Source organism: Gopherus flavomarginatus, chromosome 6, assembly GCF_025201925.1.
Source record: "Gopherus flavomarginatus isolate rGopFla2 chromosome 6, rGopFla2.mat.asm, whole genome shotgun sequence".
Classification (NCBI taxonomy): Eukaryota; Metazoa; Chordata; order Testudines; family Testudinidae; genus Gopherus; species Gopherus flavomarginatus.
In genome coordinates, this window is record NC_066622.1 from 34,300,334 (window position 1) to 34,314,046 (window position 13,713).

General features: G+C 57.3%; 2 protein-coding genes across 3 annotated transcripts; both read left to right on the forward strand.

The window, feature by feature from the left end:
* Positions 1-48: 48 nt before the first annotated feature.
* POLR2G (RNA polymerase II subunit G) lies at positions 49-3,639 on the forward strand. Its single transcript, XM_050960791.1, has 8 exons — positions 49-165; positions 615-724; positions 1,097-1,256; positions 2,216-2,266; positions 2,354-2,419; positions 2,690-2,761; positions 3,093-3,126; positions 3,416-3,639. Exons 1-8 carry the CDS (start codon positions 154-156, stop codon positions 3,427-3,429), a joined length of 519 nt encoding a protein of 172 aa, XP_050816748.1. The 5' UTR covers positions 49-153; the 3' UTR covers positions 3,430-3,639.
* Positions 3,640-5,700: 2,061 nt separating this feature from the next.
* EEF1G (eukaryotic translation elongation factor 1 gamma) lies at positions 5,701-13,350 on the forward strand. Of its 2 annotated transcripts, XM_050960849.1 has the most exons (10): positions 5,701-5,815; positions 6,960-7,118; positions 7,825-7,888; positions 8,349-8,491; positions 10,098-10,241; positions 10,522-10,651; positions 11,138-11,324; positions 12,214-12,386; positions 12,522-12,646; positions 13,033-13,350. In XM_050960849.1, the coding sequence occupies exons 1-10, from the start codon at positions 5,801-5,803 to the stop codon at positions 13,189-13,191; spliced, it is 1,299 nt and encodes a 432-aa protein (XP_050816806.1). In that variant the 5' UTR covers positions 5,701-5,800; the 3' UTR covers positions 13,192-13,350. The 2 variants fall into 2 exon arrangements, with proteins under 2 accessions (XP_050816806.1, XP_050816807.1); XM_050960850.1 differs by lacking the exons at positions 7,825-7,888; positions 8,349-8,491.
* Positions 13,351-13,713: the final 363 nt, after the last annotated feature.

Genomic DNA, 13,713 nt, shown 5'->3' on the forward strand with positions numbered 1-13,713 from the left:
AGGCGCCCATGTGACTGCAAGGGGCGCATGCGCACAAACCCTACAGGTCTCTGTTTCTTTGAGGGGCGGGGCTCCCGTGGAGCAGTGAGGAAGGAGCTCTGGGAGGGGTTGTGACGAGTTCCTCCCGGTCCTCACTCCTGACGCGCTTGGAAGATGTTTTATCACGTGAGTGACGGGCTCCCCGCCGGGGTCAGCGCCCTCTTCTCCCCCCCCTCCCCGGGGCCAGGGCCTGGACAACTCTCCCCCTGCCGGGGCCTGGACAGCCTTCCCTCCCCCCACCCCCGGGTCAGCTGCTTTCCCACCCCCCCAGGGCCTGGACAGCCTTCCCCCTGAGGGTCAGCTGCTTCCCCTTCCAGGGCCTGGATAACCCTTCCCCCGAGGGTCAGCTTCCTACCCACCCCCCAGCAGCACCTGGACAGCCTCCCCCCAGATCCAGGGGTCTCAGCAGCCACTGTTCCCTTTGCCCAAGGGGGCACTAGGGCCCTGCCCCATCGTGCACTGCTCAGTCTGCTGTGAGATAGGGGAGGGAGGGTTTGGCTGATGGTTGCATCCCTTCCCCTCTCAGTGACAAGTCTCTCCTGTGCCCCCTCACCCCCTTTTTCCTACTTCCATAGATCTCTTTGGAGCATGAGATTCTGCTGCATCCACGCTACTTCGGGCCCAATCTCCTCAACACTGTCAAGCAGAAGCTGTTCACGGAGGTGGAGGGGACCTGCACGGGCAAGTGAGTAGGGGCAGGAGAGTATGGAGGATAGGCCGTTGTGGGGTTGGAGGGTGCAGCCAGTGGGGGGTAGGGATGGAGGTAATGAGGCTGGGGGTGATGGGAATGTGTGTGTGGAGAGAGTGGGAAGCAGTGGGGTGGTGGGAACGGAGGGAGGGGATGGGAGATCCAGGGCAGGTGCAGATGCATGGAAGGAAGAAGTGGGAGTTGGAAAAGGAGAGGGATTGCTGTTTTTGGAGGGACCCTAAGACTAGCCCCTGAGGTGAGTGTGGGAAGCTCCCTCTGTAACAGGACCTTGACACCCTGCTCCTTCTCTGGCCCCCGTTTCCTCTGCCTTGGCACTCTCTGACAGAGCTGGTTCCTACTCTTCCCCAGATACGGCTTTGTCATTGCAGTCACCACCATTGACAACATTGGGGCAGGTGTCATCCAGCCAGGCCGTGGCTTTGTGCTCTACCCCGTCAAGTACAAGGCCATTGTCTTCCGGCCCTTCAAGGGAGAGGTGGTGGATGCCGTGGTGACGCAGGTCAACAAGGTAACACGGTGCTGCGGGCGTGTGTGTGGATTCGGGGAGTGTAAGGTCAGAAGGGACCATTAGATCATCTTGTTCGCCCTCCTGTATAACACACACCAGAGAATCTCACCTGGACACCCCTGCATTGAATTCACTCACTTGAGTCCTTCAGTGACTAAATTGTTGTGAGCCCCAGGCAGAGAACAGGAGAGTTTGAGCAGCCACCAATGCCGAAAGGCCGTGCAGTGGCAGGGAATTGATTTGGCAAAATATGCCCAGATGATCCTAGCAAGCGATCCACATGCTATGCTGCAAGGGAAGGCAAAAAGCACTGAAGGTCCCTGCCAATCTGACTGGTGAGGGGAAATGCCGCCTTGGCCCCCAGTCTGGTAATCTGAGCATGGTGCCCCAGCCAGGCATTTAGAAAAAGGATTCTCTGGACCACCTCAAAGCATTGGCCCACTATGCCCAGTGAGCCGTCTCCAGCAGTGGCTGATCTCTGATGCTTCAGGGGAAGGTGCAGTGGGGGAGGGGGCCATCCTACCACAACCCAACCCAGATTGTGCATTGGGAGGAAAATGTTCCTTCTTGACCCCTGCAATTGACTGGGTGAAGATCTGAAGCATGAGATTAGATTATAATCATAATGCTGAGCTACAAGTGTTTGTGGCCAATGCAAACAATCCTGTTCTCCTCCAGGCCCATGAAGGAAAGGGATGGACGGGGATTCATGGAACTTAGCTAGGGTGTGGGACCCTGGCTTGAAACCATGGGGTGTCCCCTGTGCTGAGGATCTTGGAGCCCCAGAGCAGATCAGGAAGGGATGTGCAAGGGCTGTTCTGCCCCTGACTGTAGTGTCTGGGTGCCAGGGTGTGAGCAGTGGGTGTCTTGGGGCTGGAGGTGGGTGTAGCTATTGGTGGGAGAACGGGATAACTCCCATGTCTATGTGCTAATGGAATCACTGCTTCCACTCTCCACAGGTTGGGCTCTTCACTGAGATCGGGCCCATGTCCTGCTTCATATCTCGACATGTAAGCAGGGTGCTGGGAAGGGGGAGCTTGGGGAACAGGTTAGGGGTGGGGTGATATTTGGGGAACTGACTCCTGTTCTCTTCTCAGTCCATTCCCTCCGAGATGGAGTTTGACCCAAACTCCAACCCTCCCTGCTACAAGACAGTGGATGAGGTGAGTCCTGGGTGGATGGTGCTTTGGGGGAGCTTGGGGTGTAATGGGGGTATTTGGAGGTGTCTGGAGAGGGAGGGAGACCCAGCTGGGGGCAAGGGAGACCTGTGGAGCAGGCTTGTGAATGGTGGGGGAGAATTTTGCTTTCCCCCATATCAGACATACTTTACTTACTGGAGTTAAGTGCAACTCTGTGTTTAGCCTTTTCTGTCTCTGTCTATGAAGAGGAGGAAGCTTGTAAATGGGTCTCACTCTAGTGCTGGATGTCTCTAGGACATCGTGATCCAGCAGGATGATGAGATCCGGTTGAAAATCGTGGGGACCAGAGTGGATAAGAATGACATTGTGAGTCTTTGATGCCTCCTTCGAATATGCTTTGTGCCTGTGTGCGTGCAGCTCCCCAGCTCTCAGCAAAGAACGGGGCAGGAGCTCCTGGCTACTCCACCCCAGCCTCTCCCAGCAAGGGGCACTGGAGGGAGCAGGGCATAAGGGCTGGCTGTAGGGGAGCTCCCAACTGCTCCTAGCCTGGGAACTGTAAGGACTGGGGCAGGAGGGCTGGTGTGTTCATTCCAGTCTCTCCCACAAGAGGGTGCTAGGGGGTGAGCAGTGGTGTGCAGGCAGGGGCAACTCACACAGTCTCTTTGCTGCCACACTAATCTCTCTGTTTGGTTTGCAGTTTGCCATCGGTTCCCTTATGGATGATTATCTGGGTGAGTGTTCTCTGTAGGCTGGGGCGGGGAGTAACCAGATAGGCTGGGCTGGCTGAGTTCACATTGGGCTTGGGTGGATCTTTTACTCCAGAATGTTTCTGCAGCATTGGCTCTTGCACTAGAAGTAAGCGCTCTCAGTCTCTGCCATAGGATGGCTTGATACTGTGACAGTGGGGGGTCTCCCCGGGGGTGGAGGGATTAGGGTGAGGGGAAGGGGCTGAGCTGCACCTCCTGGGGGTTAGGGCTCTAGTTGCTCTTGGTTTCAACCTCCTCTATCTGTGTTTCTCAGGTCTTGTGAGCTGAAATACAAATCCCTCCCTCTCGCTGCGTATCTGGGCTCCAGTTGGGAAGCAGTCGAGCTGCATCCAGACCAGACCTGCTCCCTGCACCTACTGCTGTATTTATAGTGTACAGATCCCCTCCCCTCCACTCAGCAGCTGGGAGTTGGGGGTGTGGCTGATGGACCAGAGCTTCCTCCTTCACCTCCAATAAAAGTTCCTTTGCTTTAATAAAGTAGCATTTTGTGTCTCAACCCACAAAGCAGGGCCAGCTGCCTTGGGTGGGGCTCGTGGCTCCCTTTCTTGAGCACGAAGGGGGCTGCCCTGCTCTCCAGCACTCCAGCTACTTGGCATCTCAGCCTTACATGTGGGTAACAAGGGAGGTGTAATGGTGCAGCTGTTTAGACTATGCCATGTGACCTGTTGCACAGCTGCCAGTCTGCCTTTCCCAGAGAGCATTACTGTCTGTATTCTGGCTGTGCCCTTGGGGCTCTATACACACAGCCAGTCCCTGCCCCGCCAGAGCTTACACCATAAAGGGCAAGGTGGACACACAGATGCAGGCAGACCACCAAGCAGCACTGGGGAGGGGGTCTGGGCTGAGATGTTATAAGGGAGGGAAACAGGGCTTCCCCTGAGTCAGTGCAAGGATCCTGGGTTGTGCACGCCTGGCCTTGGCTAGCCTGTGAGTACCACATGCTGCTCACACCAACCTGCCCCAAAGACCACTCTGGTTGCTCTTTGCTGCTGGCTTTGGCTGCAGGGCTGGGGAGTCTGTGTGAAAAGGACAGAGGGAGATGGACAGGTTGGGGCAAGCTCTGCTCCAGAGCACTGCTGGCCAGGACCTTTGTCACCCATCCAGCAATCCTCTCTCCAGCCCTTGCCATCTGGCACTCTGGGCCTAGCTGGGGTTGTGCTGGGGAACTGGTGCAGGAGTTCTGATGCCTGATTATGGTTTCTGGCCTGGAAGAGAGCAAGCTAGGGTAGGAGCTGTGTACCATAGACATGCGGGGGCCAGCCCTGGTGCTGGGTAAGAGCCTCCATGGTCTAGAGCACAGTGCCAGAGCAAGCAGCGTATCACAGAGCCAGCAACCATGGGCCCAACTGGGTCTCCCAGCCCTGCCTCTCACCCTAGACAGCCAGGTACTGCCAGCTGCCCCCTCTTCCCCTGGAGCTGGCCCCCAGGTGGCCCTTTATCACCAGTGTCAGTTATAATGGTGCCACAGAGCCAGGCCCATGCTCAGAAAGAGCCCTAGCCTACTCTGCTTGCACTGTGCCCTGAGACCCTGCCAGCCCACTGGCTCTCTCCCTCCCCGCGCCAGCTCACCACTTGCTCCTCTCAGCTAGCCACTGGCTGGCCGAGGAATCCTCTCCACCACCTGCTGGCTTCTCTCTGCCCCCTGCCTGGACCCTAGTGCACCTCCAGCTTTGGGAGGCAGTCTCTGCTTCCCACCACCTGTAGGGCCCCACCTGTCTCCCTGGACCTGAGCTACCTGGGATTGGTGCAGAAGTCTGGCCAGTCTTGGCGGTGCGGGATCTTGGCTGGGCCCCTCCCGGCTGATCTTGCCACTCTAGGGCCAGAGAGATTCCCTGTTGCAGGACCAGGTCCTGACTGCACCAGCAATTCAGCTTGGCAGACACAGTCACCTCCCAGCAGGCTCAGTGAGTATGGCCAGGAAGCAGGCTGTGGGGGAGTGGATCTCTTGGAGTGCTGCTGGGTTGTGAGGGGGTGCAGAAGATCTCTATGTGTTGGGGCACTAGGGACTGGAGGTTCTGTGTGGGGTGCTGGGCAGTTGTGGCAGGGTCTAGGGAGGCACTGGGCATAGTGGGTTTGGGAAGGCTCTGGCCACAGGGAATTGGGGTGTGTGTGTGTGGTGCAGGCTGCACTGTGCAGCATGGGCCATTGTGCATCTGGCAACTACCGGTTTGTAAATAGTGCCCTTGCCCTGGCTGGCTTCTCACCCTGGGGACTAACCACCCCCTGCCACACCTTGCTCCATTGCCCCCATGGGGGCCCATGCAAGGTTAATCCGGCCCTTCTTATCACCCTGGGGCCCTGAGAATCCAGGGGCAAGTAAGGGGTTATCGGAGGGGGGAGGCGTGGATTAACTCGGGACGCGAAGCACCCAGAGGGATGAGATGCGGAACGTCCATGTGGTTGGAGTTTTAAAGCCGTTACTGTTCCCGCCCATTGCGCAGCTCCCTGTGCACGTGACCCAGAAGCCCGTATCCTGTTGCCTCTCTAAAGCCCCGCCCCCTTGGTGACGCCCTATAAAGGCGCCGGGCAGCGGTCTGTCGTGCTGTGGGTGGGTGTGCGGCGTTTCGCTTTGCGGCTCTTTTCACGTTGGTTTACGGTAGTCGCGCCCCGAGCTCCTCCCTTTTCTCTGCTAGCTAAGATGGCGGCGGCCGGGGTGAGTGTGTCGCCTATGTGGCTTCCCCGCACCCCTTTGGGCAATCCGTTTTCATCCGCTCCTGGGGGGCTGGTCGGGGCCTGGGGGAATGGCGGCGCTTGGGCGGAGGTGGGCGCGTCTGCCTGAGGGTGGTATTGTGGGGGCCCTGGCCGGGGAGGGGGCACCTTGCGGCGGCTGACGCAGGACAGGCTCTAAGGTGGGGGTAGAGGGCTTAGCTGCTGCAGGAGAGCTGGGGCTGGCGCTCAGGGCCGAGGGTGGGGGATGAGCAGCGTGCGGTTAGGGGAGACGGCAGCGGCGGGCGTGGGTTTGGAGGCCCCTGTAGCTGGGGGGCAGTTTGGAGGGGGTGTTGACCTCGTGTCTGCCTGTGGTGGGAGGTATTGGGGAGGGGGGGGCCTATCTCTTGGGGAGGAGGTGGCTGCCCTGGGGTTAAGGAATTGGCGGGGAGCGGGGGAGTGTGGTGCTGTTGAGGTAGCGGAGGGGAGTCTTTCTGGGTGTACGGGGTACATGGAGATTTCTGTACTGGATTCTACTGTTCTTGCATGTCGCTTTGATGGAGAGGTGCAATGGCCAAGGGGAGTGGGTGTTGGCTTAGGTGTCTAGTCAGTGGGGTGGCGGGAATAGATAAGGATTGGCCCAGGGTGATGAGTTTGTATAAGGGAGACAAGACTTTCTGGTGCCTAGCAAAGCTGGCAGTGAAAATGAGTGGATGAGGGTGTACCCCAGAGTGCTTGGGTTTCTGATGGAGTAGTTATCTTTGTGCATATATGAGGGACCCTGAAGTGAAGGGGGCATTTGATCTGGGGTGCTGAGGATTCCTGTGGGTGACAGGAGATCTGGGAGGTGGATGGAAGGAGAAGAGTGGCTGTGAGAGATGGTGTTGTCTCTGAACTGGTGACAGGGCCTGGGGTGGATGAAGGGAGCCACTGTCTGGTAAATGGGGGGAGGGAGTACTTGGGGTGATCATGGCAGATGAGGGGGGCTTTCTGGGTGAGTTCTAGGGTTGTAAAATCAGCATGGTGGGGGCTTGGTTTAAGAAGGAAGCTCTTCCTGGGGGACAGAGGAGAAGGAGGGTGAACTAGAAGACAGATCTTGGTGATCTGCTCCTGAATTTTTTCATCCCTTGTTCATTTTCTTTGTTCTTCAGACTCTCTACACCTACCCTGAGAACTGGCGGGCGTTTAAAGCCCTCATTGCTGCCCAGTACAGTGGGGCTAAGATCAAGGTCCTCTCCACCCCACCCCAGTTCCACTTTGGGCAAACCAACAAGACACCTGAGTTCCTGAAGAAATTCCCTGTTGGGAAGGTAACAGTGCTGCATGTGTCTCCTTATACTGAGTGAAGAGCATTGCTGGGGTAGTGCCAAGTTTCCAGTAATGAGTCATTCAGATTAGAGAAACAGGTGTCCTCTTGGGTCACTCTGTCCCTCCGTCTAGCCTCCATGTGCTGGGTATATGATGGTTGGGGAGGCCTGGTCTGGCAGAGGGGCAGACCAGCTGCAAACAGTGCTGCACTGAATCTCCTGGTGTCAAAGGAAATGTTGGTAGCTAGAGTGTGGTGGAGCTGCTCATGTCACTTTACCCCTTGGGCAGCCCATGGGTAACAGCTGTGCACTGACTGCTCATGGTACTTGGGAAATGAGCTGTGGAGGGACAAGCCCTGAGAAGCCTTCTCTTCTCTTCCCACCTTTCCCCCCCTGCGCATGCTTTGCCTGCTGCAAGCCACTCCATCCCCCAGGGGTGGGTGTCTAATGGGGAAGGAAACAGCAGAGGGGCTTCATTGGTGCCTACTGGCAGACATGAATGCCTCCCTCCTTGCCACCCTGTGACGCCATCTGAGAGCTGCTCCTGTGGGATGCTGGGTGTCAGCTGGGCTGAGATGCTCTTGGGTGACCAGTATGTCAGCCCTTGGGGGAGGGGAAACAGCTAGTGTGGCTGGAGGGGCAGAGTGCTGCACAGGTGGGTAAAAGCCTCGGTTGCTCAGTAAGGAGTGCAATGGTTCTTGCTTTCTAGGTTCCTGCGTTTGAAGGGGCTGATGGATTCTGCGTGTTTGAGAGTAATGCCATCGCACACTATGGTAATGGCCAGGGGGCTGCCCCCAGCACCTGAAGGGAAGCTTAATGGAAAGAACATACCCTGTGCAGCTTTTACCTGGCAGTAAAGTTAGGGTGTCTCTGACCCCATCCAGCTGCTTCTGCCTCTGCTGCTGTCCATGCTGGGCTCAGTGGAGTAAGCAGTGCGTTGGCCAGCTCCTTACTGTGTCCAGCGCACCTGTAGTCGCGTCAGTGCCTGTGTACTTGCTAGATCTGTAGTGTCCTCGGGCTGGGCTGGACTCTTCCCACAGCTGGCTCTGCCAGGGCAGTTCTGCTTCACTTCCCCTAATGGTAGCTCCACTCCTGGGGCAGGTAATGCCTCTGCTGATGGGGTTGGGGGGTGGGGGGAGATGGTGGGTGGGTGTGGATTTGGAGGGTGTATGTCTTGGCTGGGTGGGGTTGGTATCTTTCCCCATCCCGGTGACCAGCTGGCTCTGGTTCCAGTCAGTAACGACGAGCTGCGGGGATCCACCAAGGAGATAGCTGCCCAGATCATCCAGTGGGTGAGCTTTGCTGACAGTGACATCGTCCCTCCTGCCAGCACCTGGGTCTTCCCTACGCTGGGCATCATGCACTACAACAAGCAGGTCAGTTGGGGGTGGGGCAGGTAGCTTGTGCTCTCCTCCAGTGAATGGTCACAGCCCCAGGACCTGGCCGACCCCTTGCTGCCCCTGTGTACACATGGGAGTCCTGCAGGTTTCCACTCCTTATACTTCTGTTCACAAACATCCCCTCCTGGAGTGTCAAAGGCTTAGATCTTGGCTCTGAGGCAGGGTCAGGATTTTAGGGGTGCACACCACTGGCTGCATTACGGTCACACTCAGTGACCTGTCTCACTGGGGTGAGACAGATGCATGGGGCCAAAGTCAGTGTCTGCCATCCGAGCATCTCTGCAAGGGTCTGGCAGTGAGAGCTTAGCCTCTCCTCAGAGATTTCAGACCGTAACTGTAGAGAATGGACACTCCTTCCAGCTTGCTAGGTACTAAGCTTGTTGGAGGCCAGAACCTCCGAGTCTGGGCTGCCATGGTGCAGCTGGGGTACAGTGAAGCTCCTGGCACTGCCTTCCTGACTTATGCAGATGGGCCCATGCCAAGGACGATCTCTCTGGGCTGCCTCTCCTCTGACAAGTGTCACTGGTGCCTCTACAGCTGGGAAGGCAAATAGCCTGCTCCAAGGCTGCAGTCTGTGAGGAACTGCTGGCCCCTTCCCATGAGGGTCAGGAGGCTGCTGTGAATATAGGGCTCCTGTGTGGTAATCCAGTGAGACCGGCTTCTCTCTTCCCTGTTCCTGCAGGGACTGAGATGGATGAGAGGTGGGAAGGGCCACACCGAGCTGATGGGCCTCCAGCTCCTCTGTCTCCCTGCCGGGATTCTGATCAGGAAACAGCCACAGGGCCAGGCTAGGTCTGAGGCTGCATATCTGGGACTTTCTCCTGCTTTGGGGCCCATTCCTGTCTTGGTGCCAAGCTTGGAAAGAAGCTGCAGCATCTCCTGACAGCTGGGGTTGGGGAAGGAGGGTGGTGCCATCATTGGATTTTTTTTTTCTGTGGGGGAAGAGGGGGGGAATTCCAAAGAGGATGGATCTAGACTGTTCAGTGGTGACAGATGACAGAACAAGGAGCAATGGTCTTAAGTTGCAGTGGAGGAAGTCTGGGTTGGATTTTAGGAAACACTATTTCACTAGGAGGGTGGTGAAGCACTGGAATGGGTTACCTAGGGAGCTGGTGGAATCTCCATCCTTAGCGGTTTTTAAGGCCTGGCTTCACAAAGCCCTGGCTGGGATGATTTAGTTGGGAGTTGGTCCTGCTTTGAGCAGGGGATTGGACTAGATGATCTCCTGAGGTCTCTTCCAACCCTAATCTTCTATGATAGGTTGTGCATCCCCCTGCACCTCAGTTTGTGAGTTCGCAGGCCCTGTGGGGGTGGGAATTTGCTTCATAGATAGGAAAGGACTTTTCCTGCAGTCAGTGGTTAAGCTGGGGTTAGAAACCAGGAGACCTGGCTTCTCTGCTCTAACCACTAGAGTGCACCTGGTCTGTTTTGGTTTCCTGGGAATGCTGAGGAGGGGATGGTGTTTGGTGGTGAAGTGGTTTCCTGTATTCAGTGGCACAATGTATGGCAGCTAAATGAATATCTTTGTGTCTCCACTGCCTCCGTGCGGCTCACCTGTTTTTGTTTTTGTTTTGATCTCCAGGCCACAGAGTATGCCAAGGAGGAGGTGAAGCGGGTCCTAGGCATCCTGGACTCTCACCTGAAGACCCAGACCTTCTTGGTGGGGGAGCGCATCACACTGGCAGACATCACTGTTGTGTGCACCCTCCTCTGGCTCTACAAGCAGGTGTGGTGGTGCTCAGTGCTCTACTGCCTGAGGCTCCATAGCTGTGGCAGGAGGATCTGGTTCTGGGCTATAGCTTCACTGAGAGTTTCTGCTGTCCTGGGTGTGCAGGGTGGGGCTTTGAGGGGGCAAGGCTGGTCATGGATTCCAGTGTGGCTGCAAAGGCTTGGAGTGGCTGCTTGTCCCTGGGGCAGGGGTATATGCCCAGGAAACCTCTCTTCTGATCTCAGTGTCCTGAGCCGTGGCTGGCTCCAGCTGTGCTGATTTCTGACCTTCTCTGCAGGTGCTGGAGCCGTCCTTCCGCCAGCCCTACAGCAACACCAACCGCTGGTTTGTGACCTGCATCAATCAGCCGCAGTTCAAGGCCGTGCTGGGTGAGGTGAAGCTATGTGAAAAGATGGCTCAGTTTGATGGTGAGTAGCTCCCTTGGCAGGAATCTGGCCCGCTGCCTCCCCTCTGAGGGGTGTGTGGCTGTCCTGGTGCCCCTGATAAAAGCAGGCCTTGTTGTTGCAGTGAGTCTAGAGAACAACTTGGAGGGGGAGAAGGATGGGGGGATCCTGCTTGCTAACTCTGGGGTGATTCTGCTGGGATCTGTGTACCTTGGTCTACTGCCCTCTTCCCCTGTGGGGTCTCCCAGGCTTCACTCAGCCCCTGATCTGGTTCTGAGGCTACTCCACCCTGGGTGGGGATGGACGCAACCACAGAAGCTCTAGCAGGGAGCTGTGGCTGCTGTGATCAGGGTCTCCCTGGTTCAGGGCTAACACTGGCTGGGTCAGGGCATCAGTTGCTGGATTTCTGCCATTGCTAAGTCTTAGGGTGGTCTACCAGGCCTCCCACATGGGGAGTGGGAGAGACCTGGCTGCCCCCTGTCCATGGGCTCCTTCCTCCCCTTGATGCAGCCAAGAAGTTTGCTGAGAACCAGCCAAAGAGAGACATCCCCAAGAAGGAGAAGCCTGCCAAGGAGGAGAAGAAGCAGGAGAAGAAAGAGGAGAAGAGATCTGAGCCTGAGGAGGAGCTGGATGAGTGTGATCAGGCCCTGGCTGCTGAGCCAAAGTCGAAGGACCCCTTTGCTCACCTGCCCAAGAGGTGGGGCTGGCTGGTGGGGCTTGTGCAGGGAAAGTGTGGAGAGGGGGCTGGATCCTGGCAGTTGCATGGCACTAGTCGTGTTCCCTTCTCTTCCTCCTCTTTCCCAAATAGCAGCTATCGGACTCCTCTCTGCTGCTGGTGGGCAGGGCCCTGGGAAGGGCCAGTTCCCATGCTCTACTCCCCTTCTCTGGCCTCTTCTGGGCAAGCTGCCACCAGCTCTTGTTTGCGCCAGACAGTGGGGACCCAGCCAGCCCCCTCCTGCTGCTCCATGGGCCTCTGGATGGGAAAGGGCAGAGTGGCCTTTCCAGAGAAAACGGAGTTGGCTTTGGGAGCCCAGTCCTGCCCCTCCCTGCCTCTGCCCTTTGGCCCTTAGCAGAGGGAAGCAGCATCTTTTGGGAATCAAATTTCAAGCTAGGGTCCCTTTTGCTCATGGCTTCTCTGCTGCCTCCCCTGGCCACCAGGGGGCAGTGGCTGCATGCTGACAGGCAGAGCCTCAGCACTGCTGGGTTGGAGTCATTCCAGTCCCACGCCCTGCTGCATGCTTGGGATGGCTTCCTGTGCTGCACTGTCTGGGCCCATAATCCCTGCTGGGATGTGGAACGCATGGCCAGAGGCATGGGAGCTGGGGTCCTAGCCTAGGACTACTGGGTAGGCTGAGGGAGATGCTGCTGGCCCTCCTCAGTGCCCTCCATTACTCTTAGCCATGGGCTCTCACTCACTGACCTGGGAGCTGAGCTGTGCAGGGTCCTGGCCCAAACACCTGAGCAGGAAGAGGGGCCTTGAAGTTCCTGATAGGCAGGAGCTGGGACAGAGCCAGCCCATCTGGGAGGTGGCTGAGGTGAGGCCAGCTGCCCCCTGCCTATCTCTGATGGAGACACTCTGCCCCCAGCCCCTTCATCATGGATGAGTTCAAGCGGAAATACTCCAATGAGGACACGCTGACGGTGGCACTGCCCTACTTCTGGGAGCACTTTGACAAGGACGGCTGGTCCATTTGGTACTCGCAGTACCGCTTCCCTGAGGAGCTGAGCCAGACCTTCATGAGCTGCAACCTCATCACAGGTCAGAGCCCAGCACCCCCCTCCCCCCGGGCTTGCCCCAGCTCTCCAAACAGCACCTGGAGCTGGTCTGGGTCACAGAGGGTTCCTGCTTGGAGCGAGGCACAGCAGTGATGGCTCTCCCACCTCTTCCCACTAGGTATGTTCCAGCGCCTGGACAAACTGCGGAAGAACGCTTTCTCCAGTGTCATCCTCTTTGGCACCAACAACGACAGCACCATCTCCGGCATCTGGGTATTCCGCGGCCAGGAGCTGGCCTTCCCGGTGAGTCTCTGCACAGCCTGCGGGTGTGCAGGGGAATCTGGCCGTACCCACTAGGAGCGGGTACCAGTAGCTCTGTACTGCCACGCTACAGGGTTGTGCGTCTCCGGAGCCTGCTGGCTCCCTGGCCTGAGAACAAGTAATGTTCCTAGTGCAATGCAGCTTGAGGGAGCCAGCTAATGTCCCTGGGCAAAGGGGGGCCAGCCTGGCCATGGCCTACTGTGAAGCTGCCCAGTGACAAGAGCAAAGGGTGGTTCACACTCCTCCTATGAGGATGACTCCATCTGCAGTGCAGGCAAAAGGGAGGGACTTATACTCAGCTGGCCTTGTTCGTGCAGTGCCGGTGATGTGAGGGAGGCTCCATGCTGATCCCTCCCCTTTGTTCCCAGCTGAGCCCTGACTGGCAGGTGGATTATGAGTCCTATACCTGGAGGAAGCTGGATGCAGACAGCGAGGAGTGCAAGACACTGGTCAAGGAGTATTTCACATGGGAGGGCGAATTCCAACACGTCGGCAAAGCTTTCAACCAGGGAAAGATCTTCAAGTGAGAGTGCTGCCAGCTGGGACAGCACAGACTGGCCAGTGAGGGACAACAGCCTCTGGGCAGCAGCCAGTGGGAGCATGGGCTGCTGGGAACTGTTCACCAGGGGCCAAACATCAGAAGCCTGGATCAGTGACACACAAAATAAAAACACCACATGCTGGTATCCTGGGGTCTGTCATTCCTGGGCAGGGGCTTGTGGGTCTGGCTGGGGGTGCAGGGACAGACACAGAGTTTCCTGCTGGGGAGGACAGGAGATCTATCCTGTCCTTAGCAAGGGTGCAGCTGCTGTGGGGCAGATCTGGACTCCTGCTGTGGGCTCGATGGGTGTCTTGGCTGGGGTATAAGATGGAGGAGGAGAGCTGCTGTTGCTGGGTAGGGGTGAGTGCCTCTGGCAAGGAGGCTGGTGTTTGGCTTTGTCTCCATCTGGGCCGCCTGTAACAGGAAGATGCTTCTGTCAGTGGGGTGGTGTGGCACTGTTACCAGCTGTCCTGTAAAACTGGGACCCATCAGCACTGGGGAGCTGTGC

Excerpts from the sequence above, each read along its gene's own strand:
- POLR2G (XM_050960791.1), top strand. Across the intron at positions 725-1,096 it reads GAGGGGACCTGCACGGGCAA|ATACGGCTTTGTCATTGCAG; the intron begins GTGAGTAGGGGC and ends ACTCTTCCCCAG. Across the intron at positions 2,420-2,689 it reads GCTACAAGACAGTGGATGAG|GACATCGTGATCCAGCAGGA; the intron begins GTGAGTCCTGGG and ends GGATGTCTCTAG.
- EEF1G (XM_050960849.1), top strand. Across the intron at positions 7,119-7,824 it reads AGAAATTCCCTGTTGGGAAG|GTTCCTGCGTTTGAAGGGGC; the intron begins GTAACAGTGCTG and ends CTTGCTTTCTAG. Across the intron at positions 10,242-10,521 it reads TCCTCTGGCTCTACAAGCAG|GTGCTGGAGCCGTCCTTCCG; the intron begins GTGTGGTGGTGC and ends CCTTCTCTGCAG.